The sequence below is a fragment of the Vigna radiata genome, chromosome 2, assembly GCF_000741045.1.
Source record: "Vigna radiata var. radiata cultivar VC1973A chromosome 2, Vradiata_ver6, whole genome shotgun sequence".
NCBI classification, from domain to species: Eukaryota; Viridiplantae; Streptophyta; class Magnoliopsida; order Fabales; family Fabaceae; genus Vigna; species Vigna radiata.
The window spans coordinates 8,551,539-8,573,082 of NC_028352.1; the positions used below are offsets into that span (position 1 = coordinate 8,551,539).

Consider the following 21,544-nt stretch of genomic DNA (forward strand, 5'->3'; position numbering starts at 1 on the left):
ATCATCACTCATTAATTTAAATTACCTTTCTCATTTCTCTTCTACAAAACTATATATACGTATTTAGTAAAATACACCTTCTCTACATAAATCATGATAGCTATCTCAGATTACAGCACATCTGGAAACTATTTTGGCACGAAATTGTGTTTTGAGAGCTTCCTTAAATTAAAGTATTTATTAAATATTTAATTTTTTCCAAACTATCCTTTTTTTATATTTATTTAAATTAAATTTTAGTTTTCTTAAAAGAAGTTGTAAATAGTCAATGTAACCTAATATGATAATATTTTATCAATTCAATTTATAGTTTAAAAAGTAATTTTTTTTTTAACTTTTGGAATGCACATATTAAAATACTAGTAATCAATTTTACTCCATGTATTCTTATAGCGTAGATTTTCTATTTTTCATTGACAAAAAAATATATAAAACACTTAAGAGTATTTCAACTTTTTTTTTTTTTACAAAATTATCTATAAATACAATTCAAACACTAGTGTAAAAAGGACTTTTTAAGTCTGCAAATTTAAGTTTGTTTATAAGCAAACAAATGTAAGAACATGACTTTAAAATAATAATAATTTACGTCTGTTACCTTTTTATCAGACTTAAATCAGTATTATTAAGTCTGGTAACAATGGAATAAACTTAAAAAAAAATCTAAGACATTCGTAAAACCTTTTCACTTCATAAACAACAAACTTCAACATCCAACCAGCATCGGCTTCCTCTTCCGCCTTTATTGGTCGTGAGAAGGCCATCGTCATCAACTTGGAGCACATCAAGGCCATCATTACCGCACATGAGGTTCTCCTCCTCAACTCATGCGACCCCTCCATCACCCCTTTCATCCAAAAGCTCCAGGATCCTTCGCCATCACCAGACACTAGTGCAGAATTGGCTTTTAATGTCATCCATTAGACATCAGTTAGAGAGGGTCGTGACGTAAATTATTGATCGGTGGGAGTTTTGCAAATAAGTCAGGCCCTAGATGTCGGTTAGAAGGGGGCACCGACTTCTATAATATTATAGACGTTGGGGCCCCTCCTAACGGACGTTTAGAGGCCTGACAGGTAGGTGAAAGGTCATTTATTTCCGCCATCTGGATGTCAGATCCCACAAGTCTGACGTCTATATGCGACTCTAAACGTCTGTTCCCTCCTAACTAACCTTTATATGTCTGACAGTAGGTGAAAAGTCATTTTTTTCACCAGTTAAACGTCTAATCCCTCCAACCGTCGTCTACATTTACCACGAATATTAATTTTGAAATTGAATGGACGTCATATTAGTAAGGTCCCCGACATATATTAGATTATAGACGTCGATTTTTGTGGCAACTGACGTCTCATTTCTTGTTAAATCAGTCATCGCGAACCATTTTCGTGCACTTCATTGTCTTCATTCGCCTTTTCTGTCCGCTACATTGCCTTTCAGGTGCGTTTGAACTCTTTTGAACCGTTTAAACTTTGCTTTTACTCCGATTAAACATGCTTTTGAACCATTTGATCTCATTTGAACCGATTGATGCAGTTTTTCTCGTGTCTTTGTGTAGCGTAGTGCACCTTCTCCCTTTGCTAGTTTCCTCGTAAGAAAAGCTTGCGTTTTTTGGATCTCTTATGGCATTTCAAGCTGAAGCCGAACTTGGGTTGTTGCCTACTTCCCCTCCTACCGCCAAAGAAAAAGAAAACGGTGTCATCGTATTCTTTTTCTATGGCGAAAGAAAAAGAATACGGTCTCAACGTATTCTTGTTCTTTGGCGATTGGAATGGAACTAGGCAACGACCCAGGTTCGGTTTTGGGTTGAAATACCATGAGAGATGTAAAAGACGCAATTTTTTCTTACGAAGAAACTAGAAAGGAATGAGGTGCTACTATGGTACCCAAAGACACGAGCAAAACTGCACTAAAACACAACGAACATTGCGTAGACGTCAGTTATTGTCATGCCCGACGTTTATAGTGCCCTTAGATGTCGGTTTATGTCATGTCCGACGTTTATATAGTGCCTTTAGACGTCAATTTGTGTTGTGTCTGACATCTTTATAGTGTCTGTAGACATCGGTTTGTGTCAGGTTTGACGTTTATACATACGTCGGTCAATGAGATTAACCGACGTCTATAACGACGTTGAAACTGCAGAATCCGACGTCCCATTTAACGTCACCCATATAGACGTCGGTTTGGGATATAGACGTCGGTTTGGGATGTGACGTTAAAAGCCCAAAATAACAGACGTCTAAAGTCTTTTCTGCACTAGTGAGGCCTTCTCCTCTTCCAAACACCACTACCACCACAACGACTCTGACCCCGACCCCGACCATGACGACGACCCCGATGCCATCAAGATTCTCCCTTTCGAGTTTGTGGCCATGGAGTCCTGCCTTGAAGCCGCCTGTAGCATATTAGAGAGCGAGGTCTGTTATTTCCTCTTCTCTTCTTTTCGTTTCTTGTCGACAATTTCCCTTTGTCTTTACCCTAAATCTCTCTCTCTCTCTCTCCCTCTGATGACTCACAGGCAAAGATATTGGAGCAAGAGGCTCATCCCGCCTTGGACAAGCTCACATCCAAGATCTATACTCTCAATTTGGAACATGTTAGTCAAATTCAGGGTCGATTAATCACCATCGTTGTCGGGTTCAGAAGGTTGGTTGATCAACTACAGACTTAAAATTTAAGTATGTCTAATCTAAGTCTATTGTAAAACAGACTTAAAAGACCCAATATAACATACTTAAAAAAGCCTGTTTTACATTAATGAAACATAAATAAGTTAAAGTATACCAAATAAAATTTATAAAACAAAATGTCGTTCGTATTTTTTTTTATATTCTATTATTTTAACAAAACTTTAGACGACTTAAGTTAACTTCTTTTTGGAACATATTAAAACAACGTGGATGCATTTTATTAGGATAAGATTACATAAATATAACCTAAATCTAACCAATATAAAAAATAGATATCATTTTCTATCTAAAACTCTTACAATACTTTTATATGATAAATAAGACAAACATTTGATTTTAACTTTTTTTTTATTTATTATTTTGAATTATTCCCAACTAAATATCCATGTATATCTTTAACCATTAAGTATACAAAAAACAACATTTTGGCATTAGTTAACCATTTTAACATAATAATATAATATTAAAAAGTCGTTAATTTAGACAGTTATATCATTATTTTATTATAAATTTATATAAAAAATAAAAGTCGAACATATTACCTAAGTCTATAAAATTACTAAACGGTAAATCTACACATCAAAATTTTCTTTTTTAAAAAATAACTAACATACTATAATATATTTATATACGTAGTTAATCATAATAAATACATATTAAAACAAAATATAAAAAAAGGTATAACTACTAATGTCTAGCACAAACTCCATTGTAGGTTTTGCTGCAGCACTTGTGAGGGTTGCAGAAAGAGATGATGGAAACGAGTTTGGGGTATCTTTCAACAGCTTAATCAGATGGATCTGAAGAATCCAAATATGCAGTTATATAAATATTAAAAAATGGTTTTTTTAAGTCTAGTTCAAATTCACAAAATTAATTTATAAGATTTATAAGATGAAGTTTATATCTTACTTATATATTGTAATTTAATCTTATTTTTAATCAACGTGAGATTTTTAATAATATATATATATATAAAAGAGGAAATGTGAAGTAATTGCAATGTAAAAAGAGAATACATATAAGAAATAAGAATAGTGTGTAGAAGTCCTTGAATGGAAGTACGTAAACAGTGACAGGGAAAGTAGTGAGTGGGAAGAGATAAGAATAGGAAGATGGTGGAATTCCATAGCAAAAGTGGTGATGATGATTAAAGGAAGAAGATGATTCATTTCTTTATTGTGTTCACACAAAGTAGTAGGCCACATGATATGTAACAAGACATGCAAGTGACATTCATTCTACTCTAACATGTTTTCATTACAATGGTAATATAGTGTACCATTCAAACATTACCTCATATGGCAAACTATCTCTGCTCATCGCTCAAACTCATCGAAACCTCAAAAAAACATTAAACATCCATGACCATTCATCCTCACATCACACTTTCAATCTCAAACTCCAAACATTCACTTCATTAAACATTAAACATCGATGTTACTATGATTTACATGCAGTTTACTCAGCTACAAGTTGTGATGAATCTCTGGTTGGTTATCTCATTTTCTTGGTTATGTTATGTGCTTTCTCTTCATAGTGTACTTTAAATCACATCTCTTCTTAATATCAAATATTGTTTGATGGAAGTCTAAAAGACTAATTTATAATATATAAATATATATAAATTTTATTTTATAAAATAATTTTATGAAATTAAATTAGACATAAAATTTACTTTTTAATTTAATATTAAATTTGTATTAAAATATTATAGTTGTTTGTTTGATATGTTATTTGACTCGATAAAAGTTTAACTAATATAATATGTATAAATCGATTTTAGAATGAAATTTAGATCCTATTATACAATTCTATTTATTTCATGTCACGATTTTAGATTTGGATTATGAAAAATGAATGTCTTGTTCGGAAGCACAACGTTGAAGTACCGATTTTCAATTAAAAAGTTTTAAAAAAATAGAAACAGTACACATTATGATCACAACTTCTGTGTGAATCAGTTTGTGATAAAGTCGTGTTTTGATTTGTATTTTATAGGAAAAAACAAGGGTGCTTGCAAGTGTTTGTAGCTTTTGGAAACTGGAAAATTATTTTTTAATTAATAAGCATGCCTGTTAATTTGTATAGAATTTGAATTTAAATTATTGTTACACTTATTTAGGAATAAGTTTTAAATATTTAAAATTAGTTTTTTATTTTTAAGTTGTTTTTTATTTTTAAGCATAAGTTATTAATATTCCTTATATAAATGTATCTCATTTGAGAAGGAAAAATATGAATAAATGAATGAGAATTATTTTCCATAATTGTTTTGACATGGTATCAGAACTTAGCCCCTAAAAATTTCTTCTTTTTTTCTTGAATTTTTTATTAGATCTTTTTCTTCTTGAATTCTTCTTGAATCCTTTTTTTTTGAAGCAATTTTTTGAATTCATCTTCTTTAATCTTTTCCTCTTGAATAATTTTCTTTTTGAATTCCTTTTCTTGAATCTTTTCTTCTTCAAATATTTAATCAATTATCTTCTTGAACTCTTTCTCTTAAATTATTTTAATTCTTTTACTTGAATCATCTCTTTCTTGAAGTTTTTTTTACGTTAACCTTTTTCTTTTTAATGGACATGCGAATTGGAGCTTGAAACAAATCGGGTATCTCACTAGCACAGTGACGAAACCCTCTATTGATGACTCAACCTATGATAACTGGATCACTGAAAATAAACGGAAATAAACGGGTGAATAAACGGGTGAAAAGCTGACTTATTGACTCCATAAGCCCTCCGTCCGTAGATGCAGTGGTTTATTCACCCATCAAATTTGGATGCAATGAAACTTGCCTCTTCAAACTGAACTATCCCCTCTCTATATTGGACTCTCCCCTCTCCTCAAACTAATGTTGTGTATGAAGGTATCCTAGGACGTCCAGATCACGGTGATTCTTGGCTATGATATTAGACGTGGAAGGGTGTTTGCAGGTTGGGCATGAGTGATATGAGTGTTGAAGATAGAATTTGAATTTAAATTATTGTTGCACTTAGTTAGGAATAAGTTTTAAATATTTAAATTTAGTTTTCTATTTTTAAGTTGTTTCCTATTTTTAAGCATAAGCTGTTAATATTGCTTATATAAATGTACCTCATATGAATGAATGAGAATTATTTTCCATAATTGTTTGTTTTTACAGCACTATAATAATGTTATTCTTAATCTTTTCCAATAAGGAAAATAATGTTTGTTTTAAAGCAAAGTTAAATTGACCGCTAAAATTATTTAAAAAATATTATAAAAATTATATATTACCAAAATAATAATTATACCTTCAATATTAACATTTCTTTGATAGATGAAAAAGTTAGTTTCTATTTTAATATCTTTTAAATAATTAAAATTAGTTTTTTTTCTTTTAGAAATAAAAATACAATTTTCAAAAAATATTGTGATGTTTAGAGGATGATACCTAGGCCAATATCTAAAATACTCTGGAAATACACCTAAAGATCATATAGAGTATGGGGATTGTATGTGTTCGTTTGGACTGATTGTAGAGAGTGAAGGTGTGAATTTGAGGGATACATCCTTTGAAGTTGCTCGGATCTGCATAGATTAGGATGAAATTCTAAAATAACTCATCACCATTACTATATTTACCTGGTTATATTAAGAGTGTTGAAGGAAAAGTCATGTCCATTGAAGATGCTAAAGATGAAGATGGTGTCCATGGAGGTTGCAAAGGGGTGAAACTTGGAGCTGGAACCGATTCCACCAAAGCCTTATTCGATTCCAAGACTTGTTGAAATCACACAATGCATGGATTCCATTCCCTAGACATTGTATTCGGTTACAACAATTTGTATTCGGATCCAAAGAAGTGTATGCGAATACACAATCATTTATTTGACTCTCTTTCCTTCATATTGTTATATAATGAATATATTCAGTTAAATAATAATAAAAAATATAATAATAATAATAAACAAACTTTTTTAATGTTAAATTTTTTTTTTTTTTATTCTTTATTAACAATTATCATTTTATATTACTTTTACTACTAAAGATATTTTGGTATTTTTTTAATTTCTACCGATTAAATCATTTTTTATATGTCAAATCACTCAAATTCTATGCTAATTTTCACACACTTTACCTTCAAATTCACTCTCCCTCGCCTCCAAATCTCTTAAAAAAAACAAAACAATAAATTCACTCTCAAATCCATTCACTCACTCTCCTCCTTGACTTCAAAAATTTTCAACCTTAGGAGTTGTACTAGTGAGTCAAGGAAGAAGACACATCGGCCTACACGATCACATGAGTCAAGAAGGACACTTTGATATGCATGTCCACATGACTCAAGGAGAAGATAATGTTTGACCTACACTACAATGTATTGGTTGGACGATGACACCTACGCCTAGATGTCCACTAAGTCCTTTTGCATGGTCATTAGCATTCTTCTTATTGTGGTGTTTCTTAGGAAGGACTTCTTTGTGAGTTGGTTGATATTGGTCGAGGTGAACTCAATGAAGACCATGTATTTGCAGTCTACCTTAATTTAGTTGTTTTTTTATAAGAACTAAGACTAATTTGATCAATCTTAGTCAACGAAGTATCGACAGAGACCTTAACTAAGTCTACCTGGCCCAATAGGTTCTTAGTAGGGACTTGTAAGATTGAGTTGGTTTGGTCGATCTTGTTCGAGGAAAACTCAACAAATATTTAAATTAAGTCTACCTTGGCCAAGAAGGTTCTTAGCAGGAACTTATAAGATTGAGTTAGTTTGGTCAATTTTAGTCGAGGAAAACTCGATAAAGATCTTGGTGTTGTACCTTTTAGATACTCGTTACTTGGTGACTTCTTCCTGTATGTGTGCTCTTTCCTCACTTCCAACAATAAATTTAAAGCCTTAGTCAAACACTGGCTTATTCTTTATATTGTCGTTCCTTAGTTAGTAATTCTTCAATCTCAACATGTATTAGGGTGTCATTTCCATAGGTAAGACTATATAGGGTTTCCTTAGTGGTGGATTAAGGTATGCATCAATATGTCCACAACACCTCCAACAATCCTCAAGCCAATTTCTCTTAGTTTTCTTTGACATCTTTTTTACCTTATTAAGGATTATCTTATTAGCCGTTTCAGCTTGTTCGTTTTTTTCGAAAATGGTTTACTAACTCATGACGTGCTTGATGTGAATCTTTTGAAACAATCATTCTAAGTTCCTCTTGATGAACTTTCTATCTTTATCCGTAACAATTGTATATGGTACTCCAAACTTGCAAACTATATAGAAAAATTTGGACTTGATGAGCCATAATAGATGCGAGAAGTTCCACTTCCCCCACTTGATGACCCTCCATTTTAATGTTATGAATTATTATGGAGAGGAAAGTTTGAGAAAGGTCAATGTTGGCGGCTAATCAAAGTCACTATAGTGGTCTTAGTTACAACATGGCATGTGTACTCAGTTTTTTGTCCGTTCCGTTCCTTACAAAATAATGCATCTAAACTTTAACCCAAATAAGATACGGATCATTTACATTGGCCCTTTTCTTTTTTTTTTTTTTTTAAAAAAACTAACAAATTAAATATTTTCTTTATATTTTTATAAGCTTATATCCTTGCGTAAAATTAAGTAAATTAATTTGATCTATTTAATAAGAAAAATTAAAACATCTATATTTTTGGGTGACCAAAATCATATTTTTTTGACAAAACAATTATAGTCTTTTCGGACTCTAAACAAAATAAAAAAAAAATACCAAAAAAATTTGGAGAGAGAATATATATATATATATATATATATATATATATATATATATATATATATATATATATATATATATATATATATATATATATATATATAAAGTGTCTATAATTGGCATTAATAAAGTAAGTTTCTGACAAAATAGATTATATTTTTTACCATATATTTGCAAAAAGGTTTCACAACTCTCATAAAAATTATAATAAATTTATACTTTATCTTATTAACTCTAAACAATATAATTATAAAGTTATCTTGATTATTAAATGTTACTTTTCATTAAAAAGAAAATAGAAACTTAAATAGTGATCATTGTCCTAATTTTCTTTTCTTTATCTGAAAACTCATATTTTAAGAAGACAATTTTGATATGATTCCATCTAAGTTTTGACCTCTTATTTCCTAAAAAAAAAAAAGTGTAAACGTCATTCCAAATGTTTTGTTTTCAGTGGCAAGTGCAACAAAACAAAAATGCATTGAAAATTTATCTGACTAATAACATTAAGAAAAATTAAGAAAAGATAATGTTAAATAAATGTAAAAAATTATTTATACTAAAGTTTTTTCTTTTTAATTTAAAAATCGGTGGTCAACAATGTTATCTTCATCTAGGAAAAAAAAATCATTGAATTCAGTAAATTCTCTAATTTTACAAAATGGTCGTTTTATTTATTTTACACCAGCTCCATTGTCATTTTCCCAAGCTAAGGATACAAGTGAATAAGGTTCTACAAATTAGAAATAAGTTAGAACTTTGTCTGGTCTGAATAATTAATGCTTAGAATCTGAAACACTGAAATTGAAATTCAGTCAATCTGAATTCCTCCTAAAAATGGATGTGTACTCAATATTTCATGTTAGAAAGCATCGTACCTTAATTTTGCGACAAAGCTTGATATCGTTCATGCTTCTCTTATCGTTCATGATTCATTGTCCCCAATTTTTCTCACCAAAACTCCACTTACTTTTTTGCAAGAATTCAATTTGCATCTTCAATGAACCACAAATCTAATTTCAACATCAATATTAACATATTCTTTAATCCCAAATCACGAATTGATTTTAACCTAAAGATAATGAAGGATAAGTTACAATAGAGGTTGCAATATGACTCGATATTCAGTGTGGTTGGTTAATGGTGATGAAGGTTGTAGTGATTAAAGAAGAAGAAGGAAAAGTGTGATGAATCTTCTAATTTTGAGTGGAAAGGGAACTGCCACGTGACAGTCCCTCATTGGGTGAGTTTGCCGCACAATGACTAATTGAACAGGTCATTCAGGTTGGTCAGAAGAGTAACTCTACCCTTAACATTTTTAACGCATAAACAAAAAGGATTAACTTGAACTATTTTTTTATAAAATATAGGATATTTGTGAACTTTTGAAAAAAGTAAAACCAATTTAAACACACATAACAAACTGAGAGACCAAAATAAATATTAAACCTAAAGTTTTATGTTCTATTGATAGTCTACACATATAAAAACCCTTAAAAATACTCTTTTGAAAGAGATGACTTTATTTTTTAATTAAACTTAGATTCTAGTTTAGATATAATGTATGATGATATTCATTAAAATAATCATTAATAAGAAAATTCTTGCATATAGGCTCATCAGATTAGGGATTTGTTATGAATTTTATATAGAATTTCCATATTCATTATGCATAGGTATAAGAAAGAAATTATTTTAAAAACTCGGTCCTTAAATAATAGAAATCGGTCATTAATATATTTTATAATTGAATATGTATGGTAACAAAAGTCCTAATAGCAAAGTAATTACTGGCTGGTTTTTAATTTTGTCGTTAAAGTAATCATTTTCTCATACACATTCTTTGTTTTAAATTAATTACAATTTTAGTGTATTATGTAACCTAACGTATTTTCCTTATTCTCCTTTTGTTTCTTTAATTCATTACAATTGGAAAATTCTTCTTTTGTTACATAATTTTTCATTATCTTTATTAATTATTTGATTCATTCAATATTCACTGAGTTCATTTTAGTTCTAGAGGTATTTTCCTTTTCTTCACAATTTTAATTAAATTTTTGCTTTCATTTGTATAATTTTGTTCAAATGAGGTATTACGTCTCAAAAAACATAAATCACAATTTTATCAAAATTATATAATTTTTAGATTACATTTGACTTTTTCTTTAATATTTTTTTTTTTGCCAGGAAATAATTTATTTACCAATAGTGGAAATCCTTAGTTTAGTTGGTAAACTAAAAAAAAAACATTTTATTTTTTTCTCGGATTCTTAGTTTTATTTTATTTGAAGAATTGTTTTTTCCTACACAAAGTTTTATTCTCCATCCTATTAGTTGGACTATTTGATAAACACCGAGATCACTAAAGTCCTTGTAGTTATTCTATTTTAAGAGTTTCCTTTTTTTTTTTTTACTTTGATAACGAAGAAAATAAAATATATGTTCTTTTTATGTTAAATAATTGATAATATAATGTGTTTTCTTCTTTGAATTTTATTACTTTATAAAAAGATTATTTAATTAATATTTGGGATAGTATGATCAAATTGCGAATTCATACCTATTATTTAATAAAGATAAAAATGAGAAATTTTTATACTAAAAAAGAAAGATTGAAGATAAAAATAGATACAAATTTTTATTGATTTAAACTCTTAGATGGTCCTTATATTTGTTTAGTAATCTCAATTCGGTCTTCTCGTTTAAAAATGTCTCTCAATTTGGTTTTAAATTTTGTAAATTAGTATCAATTAAGCCTTTTCTTACTTGAAAATAAAATTTAAATTATGACGGGCAATTCCACCCAAATTAAGGTTCTAGGGGATTCTTGCGCCGTGCAGATATGAAGAAGGTTTCCTGATGGTTGTTGGTTCTATCATGATGGCGCATTGTAGAGTTGAGTTTTGTGGTCTTTTCCTTTTTGCAAATTGAAGAAGCCAATGGAGACAGTGCGTGAGGTTTCCTAGAGAAGATGAGGTTCTTGCGAAGCTCGCAAGAATGTCATTTCTTGTTGGTTTCGATTTGCAGGTGGTGCGATTAAGCTCACTAAGAAGGAGGATTGCACAAGGATTTTAGATTAGGGTTTCTTTTTCTATGTAGTTTGGAGCACGATTTGGTTTTTGTTGGTGATTAACAGCGAGGTTGATGGTTTTGCGATGAGGAGCTTGCAAACTTACGAGTTAAGGTTTCAATTTGTGTTTTTCTGAGTTTTTCTTGTTTTGAGTTATCTATGATTGCAGGTGCATGATGATGGAACTTGATGGTTCATGACTGTTGCAGTTGCACGATTCTCACGATTTGGTTTTTGCAGATTCGCGAAAAAGATAATTCATAGTGTAAAAGGAACTAAGACACGAGACCGTGGTGATGCTTCTCTGGTTCACATAATAAAATCATCCAAATCAACATGTTTAATATACACTACATTATAGCATGTCTTGACACCACTTCTTTATTTTCAGAAAGAGAGAACAAGTGTAAACAAAGTCACTCATCTCTTTCTAATGTAATTTTTAGCTTAGGCATTTTTAGTTATTTAGTAAATTGAAATAAATATTATTAGATCACATAACTTTTTTCAATAATTTAAGGACTCAATTTTAATTAATTTAACCTAATAAATTAGATTAAAGTTTCTTTGCTTGAATTAAACCGAATGAATTAAGTACTAGTTTTATAGGTTGAACTCTTTTTTATCTCTACTCTTATTTCTTATTTCAAGATGTGAAATGATTAGGTGTGTTAAATGAATTTTAATAATTGACTGTATATTTTTAAAATATGAAATTCTTTAAATATTTTATAATATAATTTGTTTTTAAAAATTACTATTAAAGTAACAAAATAATCAAAATCTGAAAGAAAGAAAAAATCAAAGTTAACTATACCTAAATTGCTTGTAAAATCTCTAATAAAACTAGTTTTTTAAAAGCATAAATTAAATGCTGTTTTCTTACAGCAATATTAATCTATGGAAAGTAATTCTTAAATTCCTTTATATCAGAAGCACTATTTTTTACTACATAACAGACAAGCCATTATCATAGTAAGAACAAAAATTAGCATGGAATAATCTCTCAGAAAACTATTTGTTAAAAATCATAAATTAGATTGTGGTGTTCTATAAAAAAACAGTGTCTGAAAAGTAATTATTAAATGATTGTATAGCAGAAGCAGTTTCTTATTTTGGACATAACAAAGAGGCCATTATATATTAAATAAGTGAAGTAGCACAAGTGGCTTCTTCTATGTCTTATTTAAAACTTGCATTTAAATTTTTATATCTGTGAATGTGAATGACAAAGACAAATTCATGAATGGCAGCAGTTACTGAATTTTAGCCTAAGTCCTATCAATCACTATATATATGGTCCCTCCCTTAAGCCTGTCTCAAGTACTTTCCTACAACACTTCTGCCACACCTTAACATCAATATGGAAATGTGGTCCATCATCCTCAAAACTAACAAATGTCAGACATTATCTTACTATACTACTGCTCAAATCACACCTTCAAATTTTTCCTTCAATCTCTTCAAGGCCTTTCGTGTTTAATCTTTCTCATGCATACACATTCATCTTCTTGTGTTAATAATTCAATCACAGAAGAATATGCTACTTTTGTTAGCTATATATATTGTATTCTATACTTTGTAATAATGATAATAGTCATAATAATAGTAACAATGTCTTATCTTATCAGCTACAAGAATTTTACAATGTGATTGTCAGAGTTAAAAATCAAAGTTTCAAGATATTATTTATCATAACATGTCTGGTCACAATTTCATCCTCATTTTTGTCTTCTAGTCTCATAGTGAGAAGAAAATTAATTTATATAACACAAATAAGACAAGAACTTAACTTATAAAAAATTTACACCATTTTCAATCGAAACATCATGATGTTTAATTTTTTCTTTTTTATTTTAAATAAAATTTGGATTCCAACTTGGATTCTCAATAATCCTTTTATTAATATAAATTCTTTTATATTAAAAATTTTAATTCCTCTCAAGCTAAAATCACGAGTATCTCTTTATTTATATTTATTAACACGTGATCTTAAGAAAATATTGATTGAAAAGATATGATATCAATCAAACATGAATTTAATACATTAAATTAATATATTTTTAACCAAAAACTTTAAAATTATAAATTCAAAGATTTCTTTTTCTTATATAATATTCCATTTTTTCATTTTTATTTTATGTGAGACTTGTGTTTATTCTTACAGAAACACTTCTGAAGAAAAAAAAAAACATAGGCAGCTGCAGATTTTGTCTTCTCTTGATTTGCTGATGGCGTGAACATAGGTATTGAAAAGATGAACAGCAGTTTTAGATGGACAGATGCTCTATAATGAGCACCTGGTAGCATAAAGGAACATGTACGTAAGATTTGTCACTTCCATGCGCAATACAAGCTGACAGATATCAAGATTATTATCTGCAGGAAAATCAACATGTCTCCAGCTTGTTCTTCATGAACTGACTATATTGGAACCCTTATCAATGACCAAACTCTCTGTTAGTCTCAACGATCTAACCTCTCACTAGCTTCACAATACCTAACCTTACACAAAACTGCACCTCAGAAATTACTAACACTCATTCACACACTACACAATGCGCAGTATAACCTTCATGGTAACAACCATTGTTCAAACTTTAAGTCAATTCACAAAAAAAAAAAAATTATAGACATGTTTTGTGTGTAAGACTCTAATATAAAGAACAAAATGAGAGAAAAAGCCATAAATATAATCATATGAAATACTTACAAGACAGTGTTTTCTTGCAGAAAGTGTAGTATATGGAAAGTACTTCTCATGTATTGTTAATGATAGTCTAGTTACTGTGGCATTGATGATAGACTCCACGTAAACTCTACTTGAATCAAGATATTTTAACAATATTTTTTAACAATTTTTTGACAATAAGACACATGTTACCATTTTATTTATCTATTTGAATTTATTTAAAAAAAAATATTTAAAACGAACCAATCATAAACTACCACGTATGCATTTTCAATAAATTGTAAAAAAAAAGGTTCTTAAAAGAAACTTTTTCTAACTCCATATTGTACAATGATGACTTACATTATTTGCATGTTAAGAGTTTACTTAAAAAAATATATATTTATAGGAGTTTACTAATTTGGGTAGCCTATTTTTCAGTTAGTACATTTTAGCAATGTGTAGCGGGTTTTAATAAACAAAAATACCCTAATATATCATAGATTTTAAGTTTTAAAGTTAAAAGTATTTTAATAATTTTCATTCTCAACTAAAAAATAGAAATCCCAAAACCTTTGCTCACCTCTCTCGTTCCTTTCAACCCTTTCTTTTTCATCTCTTTCACTCCAACATTTTCTCTATCATCTCTACTCTAGTTCCAACTGAAAAAACATTGTTGTTAAACAATTGCCTTTTTAAAGAATTCAGTCATTTCGCCTTCAGGAAAATGTTCATTCAAGGTCTCTTCAATTTCATCATCTTCACTAACCTCTCTAATTTCATCATCTGCGGAGGTTGAATCGTCATCTCTAAAAAAAACTTTCAGGCCAATTATCAATGCCTTCCTATATTATTATGCTTGTGAAAATTAGATAAAATTAGATAAGACAAAAATTATGAAATGAAAACTCATTATAAAATCATTTTTTTGTAAAAAATTGTTTAACTACTAGTGTTTCTGATTTTTTTTCAGGACTACAGTAGCAATGATAGAGAAAATGTTGGAGTGAGAGAGATGAAAAAGAAAGAGTTGAGAGAAATGAGAGAGGTGAGGAAAGGTTTGACAGTTTTTTTTTAGTTTTGAAAATAAAAATTATTAAAATACCCTTCAAATCAATGATATATTAGGATATTTTTGTCTACTAAAACTCGATATGCAACACTAAAAATGTACCAACTGAAAAACAGGCGTAGTGCAAGTTAACAAACTCCATATTTAAAAAACTATTAATGACATGTATATATAACAACTCCGTAATAAAGCATAGGAAACTACATCTGTGATTATGTATTAATTCTAAGTAAGATCAAACTTCATGAATAATTAAATCGTACATAAAATTCACAAATGAAGATATAAATTTCGAAGTGAAAATATTTCTAAATGAAGTTAATTTTTCAAATTATCATGAGTCCTAATCAAATACTAACCTTGTAAGGTTAATGGAACAAAAATTACATATTCGTAATTCAAGAATACATACAAGTTTACTCGAAATTATTTGAAAGAGTTCAGCAAGAAGTTGGGTTCTTTTTTCTAACTATAATTGTAAGCTTATAATGGTTATTCAGGGTCTCCAGCTCAAAAATAGATCCCCTGAAAATTTTGCTATTTGTTTTCTTCTTGATAACATAATTGTCCACTTAATTGGCAATCAGGCGCGCTCCAATCTCGTTATTAATTTCTTTTAAACCCACTTATGTGATCCATCAACGTAACTTAGCTTGAATAGCAGCAGCAATAAATTTGACCTAAACATCCAATAATTTCAAAGAGAATCTTTAATAATGCAAATGTATTGGTTGTCTTATTCTGATACAATATTTTCTTTTATTTTTCTTCTCATTGAATAAAGTCTGTGTTTTATACAGAATACAGTCGCGTATTTTACCGTTATATAGAGAAGACGAGATAATGGCAGAAGAGAGAAGAAAAACAAATCAGTAGCAAGAAAAATCAGAACCAGTAAACTTGAAAAATTAAAACCAACAAACCAACGAAAAAGCTTAAAAAGATGTTCTCCCTCTACAACCAATCAGTGCCAACAGATGCAATGCGCAACAACAGTCTTCTTGGAATCGCAAAGAAGCTCTTTAAGAAGCACTATCTGATGGGCTTGTACAAGTTCGCGATCCAGGCCCACCGAGTGGTTCGAAGCATCGTCTTCTGCCGTATTCTCCTTGCCTGAGCTCCGATTGCGTCCACCCCAACGCTACCATTCTTCTCCCACCTTCTGATCATGCAGGGCTATGGTGTGTACGGTTACATGGGCTGGGGAAGAAATTGGAATAAAAAGACTTATGGTATAAGTTTAACTACAAAAATTATATGAATTGCTCATTCTTCACCCTCCAAACAATTTTATACAATAACTTGCTTATTTATAATATAACATCAGTCACTTAATAAAGGTATTAAATTTATGGCATTAGATATACTGCAACATATGTCCTATCATGAGTCATTGAAACATTTAAAGGCCATTCTATATTCTTTTGTGCCCAGCTTGGATTTTAGAGTTTTTTCTTTTTTTTCCAGGAAATCACTTTAGTCCTAAAAGTGTATAACAATCACAATAGTCCTAAAACTGAAAGATAAACACTAAAAAGATTATCTAAAGTATTATTGATCAACCATAGTACTTTAAAAATTAAAATGTGACTGAAATTATAAGTGACCAACATGACGATAAATAGTAAGGCGTAGAAACTTATTTATAATCTCCTTAGCTTCAAAAGTCAAGGTGTGAACAAGACACATTTAGGAACTAAAATGGTTCACTCGTTTGTTATCTGTTTGGTTTAAAGCGTTTTTTTACTATTTGAATCACAAACATCGAAGACCAGCAGCAAAAGCATAAGGTTTGGTGCTTTGCTATGCTTCTTGTGTGGTTGGCATCGATGCTTGCTACAAGTTATCCGAGTAATGCTATCTCTCCGTATGCAGTTGAATTAAATAAAATACTGTATTACATAGTTTTTTATGTTATTGACTTTCATAAGCACAAACAACAAATATCCTAGCGGTTCTACATCTAAATGCACAACAGCAATGTTGCACCTCCAATGTTGATCTATATAAATAACAGTTAACTTCCATAAACAGGGTAATGAAAAGATGACAAAACGACAAAGCATTAGATCATGTCAAATATAATTTCACCTGCAGTAGAAACCCAAAATGAGAGATAAACCTTTGGGTCAAAACTCAATTGTAGTAGCGTGAACCAGTGTCGTAGACACGACCACCAGGATATGGACCCCTAGGTTCAAATCCTTGATCTCTACCACCTCCAAGAAATCGAGCTCTCTCCCTGTAAGGATCAAAGTGATCGGCAGAATAACCTCGTTGCACTTCTCCACCTACACCTGGAGCATTCGCATTGTTGAAACCATGAGGGTCTCGGGGTGGTGCCATGCCACTGCTTGGGTAAGGATCCCTTATGAGTTGCTGGTACTGTTGTTGCCTAGCATGTGCTTCCCTTTGAAGAAATTCAGCTCTTCGGTTGCTATGCTGAGCTCGAAGTGCTGCCAGTTTTTCTTCATACTGAGCATTGATTGCATTAATTTTCTGAAAAGCAATATGTAGAACTTAGTTAAAGCTCAATGGAATTGAAAAATATACAGAATTCAACACGAATAAGATTATCCTTGCAACACCCAGTGTGCTGCAAATATCCAGCTTCAAGACATAGTTATATAGATTATTCAAAATACAAGGAAAGATGCAGGTAACAACTGGCCCAGTGCTCACAGTTAGCTAAGAGAAGAACCCAACTCAATAATAAAAAATAAGAATACTCATGCAGAGATGACTTTGCACATCAATTTAATATTGAGGAAGTATCATAAAAATGGGTCACAGAACGATCAGACAACACACTGGGCAAGTTCATATAGTTTAAACGATGCACAAAAGTAAACGCAACTGCTGCATTCGAAGTTTTGCATTATCACGTCAAGTTTATCAACCTAGATGCAAAAGGAGCAGTATATAACTGCAGTTTCGCATTTGCATAATGACTTCAAGTTTATCAAATGGAAAAAGCCTAGGTATACAAGTTACAAGAAAACTATCCATTACAAACAATTTTTTCCTTCCATAAATGGGGATAGCAATCCGTTGATAAGCTTGCATTGACATAGTTCGATCCCTGTAAATCGTAATTCTAAGAGGATCTGTATCTGATACCTTGGTGTGTTTCTAACTTTCAATACAGTATCTTTAACAGCTTCAAAAAAAGGTAAACTGTCTAACATCTATTAGGAAAAAGAAAGAAACAAGACAGAAGAAGTTGCAAAAAGAGTAGAGAACAAAGGGTATTTCAAGAACACAAACAAATTAATAATGTTTATTTTTATGTTTATCACAAACCTCTCTGTGTCTGGCATATTCTGCATCTTCAGCATCATTCTGTTCTTTAGTGAGTTTAATAATGTCATCACGAAAATTCTGCTCAAGACCTTCAAAAGTTTGTGATAAATGATTTCCTTCGTATCCAACATCCATATCTTCTTCATGAGCCTGAGATCTGGAATCATTGTTGTTCCGGCCCTGCCCTTGAAAATAGGACTTTGAAGCATCAACCCCTTGACCTACACTAGAACATGAAACGGTTCCCCTCTGTTTAGGAGTTTGAAAATTCTTTCCGTAATATAAACCTGTGTAACCAGGCCTTCTAGACACGGAAGCTAATGTTTTAAAAATTCAAAACTAAAATAGGTTCTGAAAATGCGCTATGTTTGCTGAATTAGAACTCCTCAAAAGCAGACATCAAAAGTAAAATAAATTCATCTCCTATACATCAAGTACTACTTTCAAGTCAGTTCATTGAAAAAGAAGAAAAATTTGCAGAAAGGATGCCAGGAACAAGAATAACTATAGCCTTTAATAGCAAATTGGAAAGGATGACGTTTAAAAGGATTATGCTTCCCAATTTAGTCACGTGAATTGTTAATCTGTTTTCTGAAGGATTATGCTGCCCAATTGAGTCGCTAATACCTCACTTCTAATTTAGAAACAAAAATCTCCATATTGAAATACAGAAGAAAGGTTAACAATCACAATCTACAGGGAACTTAACTGTTTTTTTTTTTCATTTAGTAGAGAAGATTTCTCCGCACAAAATTAAAAAAAAATGTATATATTTATATTATATTGATTTTTAGTCATTGAAAGTTACAAAAATCATGAGCTTTTTTAGTCCCTCACCTGAAAGTAAAACCACATTTTTTAAAATGTTGGGACTAAAAACAAACAAACCTTATATAGGAATTAAAACCAAAAAATATCATACTTTTGAGGACAAAAAACATATTTAAGCCACAATACTTTAGATAACTATGACTACACCATATATCGTCTCTTCCTCTTCTTTTCCTAGTCTTCTTTATAGTCTCATTTACTATCTCTTTGTTTCCTCATCTTCTCTTTACTCTTTCTCAAATTCAGCATTTTCATTTTCTCGGTATTTTTTTACAAAATTCAGTACACAAGTGCAGCATGAGTTATTTTTCTGTCTTATGCCATTTATCAGGTGATTTAGTTCTGGCAACAGCGTAAAAAGCAGCAGATATATCATACATACACACTATTCTCCTTTAAGACTACATCATAGATCCTATATTTTATTTAGTGAAAAAGCAACGGTTCAAGACTCCACATTTTTGTCGATTTCATGAAAAAAATGGAAAGAAATGAAAATATAAATTATACTAAATAATCATAAAAACTTGTAAAAACAATACTTAGTTACTAATTCAAGATATATGGGCCCCTCACGTGACATACTTCAAAAACATGATTGTTTCCGCAAAGCCAGATGCAGCACATAGCTAGGTTAACAGAAGGATAAACAAGTGTGAAGTGGCAGCGAAAAATACTTGCCTTCACTAAACATTCGAGATGCCATTGAATTGGACATCTTCGATTCGTCCATTTCCCATCTCCACTGACCCTCTGGCTTGGAATTCGCATACGGATTCTCTCTTTCTGGAGTAAAGGCTTCGAGCCGTCCTTCAAAATTACCAGACTTGGCCTCCCCCCTTGGACCGGCTACCATATGATGCATCTGGCCACCAACACTAGTGTTGGCCGATGGATCCCCATAGTGCCCCTGCCGTCGCATTGTCACAAACAACGCCTATGTGAACACAACCTCTGAGACATCAAAACCACAAAACCCAAACCAATCACTAAACCACATAACCCACACTACAATCATATAGAAAAATGCATGTACCGATTACTTGCTCTCACATGAAACATTCCACAAACAAATTGATACATATATTTCAAAATAATTACAAACTGGGAACATAATCCCAAATAGAACCATCAAGACATATCAGTCTGTATAATAAACATAAGTCATAGAATCCTAGGGTTGAATAAAGAAATCAAACTAAAAAGTTAAGTAAATCAATCATAGAAGACAAGCAAGTGTATAGAACGTGAAAAATAACGGGAAAATAAAAAGGATAAAATATGTCAACTGAGCTATATAACGTACCGAATCAATTAGCACTTGGAATATCGAGCTAGCGAAACGGAACGAGAGTGGAAATGTAATGATATGTTCGACAGTTAGCAATCCAAAGGAAAAGACATTGCCGGTGACGACGATGATGAAGTGAGAGTGAAATGAAAATCTGAAAACCCTAATTCAAGAAGGAGGAAGAACCCGTAATTCTACCAGCATTGCTCACAATTTGCAAAATACACATGGAAAAAATAAAGACAGATTTTAGCAACAATAAAACAAAAATATATAAGAATTAAATAACATTTTCGTAAATTTGCGAGTTTTGAATACGTTCTCAATATTTTTTTTCTTCAGTTTTGGTATCACAATTTTTTATGTGTTTTTTATTCTTATTATTCAGTGACATTCAGTCACAAGTTGTCTGTATTTTTTGTTTCCCATAAATCTATATATTTTTCTTTTAGTCTTCAAAAAAAATTTCTCACTTTTTTCTGTTGTAAATTTCTTTTCTTAGTGTTTATGTATTTTATTAGGAAATATGTAAACAATTAAATAAAAACCAGTATTTTTTAAATATATATATATATATATATATATATATATATATATATATATATATATATAATCCACTTGAAGCAAATGATGTTCAATAAGGGGTTTAATATTTTTTTTCTTTTAATATTTTCTATTTGAAGTTCAAATCTAAAAAAAATAAAAGCCTTATGCATGTTAATCTTTATATATTATGCGCTTGAGCAGAAATAGGAGATTTAAATTCTAAAAAAAATGATAATATATTTAAGCTATTTAAATAAACAGTAAATATCAAAATCAAAATTTAATTCAAAGACCATAATTTTTTTACCTGAGAAATATATGTAAAATTCATAAATTTATAAAGA

The 21,544-nt window shown here is 30.6% G+C and overlaps 1 protein-coding gene across 4 annotated transcripts; it reads right to left on the bottom strand.

Annotated features, from left to right (window-relative positions):
• Window positions 1-16,110: 16,110 nt before the first annotated feature.
• On the bottom strand, window positions 16,111-20,900 carry LOC106776828. Of its 4 annotated transcripts, none has more exons than XM_014664309.2 (5): window positions 20,670-20,900; window positions 20,045-20,300; window positions 18,533-18,753; window positions 17,321-17,728; window positions 16,111-16,429 (listed from the first exon to the last, which is right to left on the bottom strand). In XM_014664309.2, exons 2-4 carry the CDS (start codon window positions 20,283-20,285, stop codon window positions 17,366-17,368), a joined length of 825 nt encoding a protein of 274 aa, XP_014519795.1. In that variant the 5' UTR covers window positions 20,286-20,300; window positions 20,670-20,900; the 3' UTR covers window positions 16,111-16,429; window positions 17,321-17,365. The 4 variants fall into 4 exon arrangements, with proteins under 4 accessions (XP_014519795.1, XP_014519801.1, XP_014519807.1 ...); XM_014664315.2 differs by having other exon boundaries at window positions 17,352-17,728; window positions 20,045-20,317; XM_014664321.2 differs by having other exon boundaries at window positions 20,045-20,273; window positions 20,670-20,899.
• Between the last annotated feature and the right edge of the window lie 644 nt (window positions 20,901-21,544).

Excerpts from the sequence above, each read along its gene's own strand:
- LOC106776828 (XM_014664309.2), bottom strand. The coding sequence starts at position 20,285 with ATGCGACGGCAGGGGCACTATGGGGATCCATCGGCCAACACTAGTGTT. Across the intron at positions 18,754-20,044 it reads ATCTCGAATGTTTAGTGAAG|GTCAAGGGGTTGATGCTTCA; the intron begins GCAAGTATTTTT and ends GTTCTAGTGTAG. Across the intron at positions 17,729-18,532 it reads AATATGCCAGACACAGAGAG|AAAATTAATGCAATCAATGC; the intron begins GTTTGTGATAAA and ends ATTGCTTTTCAG.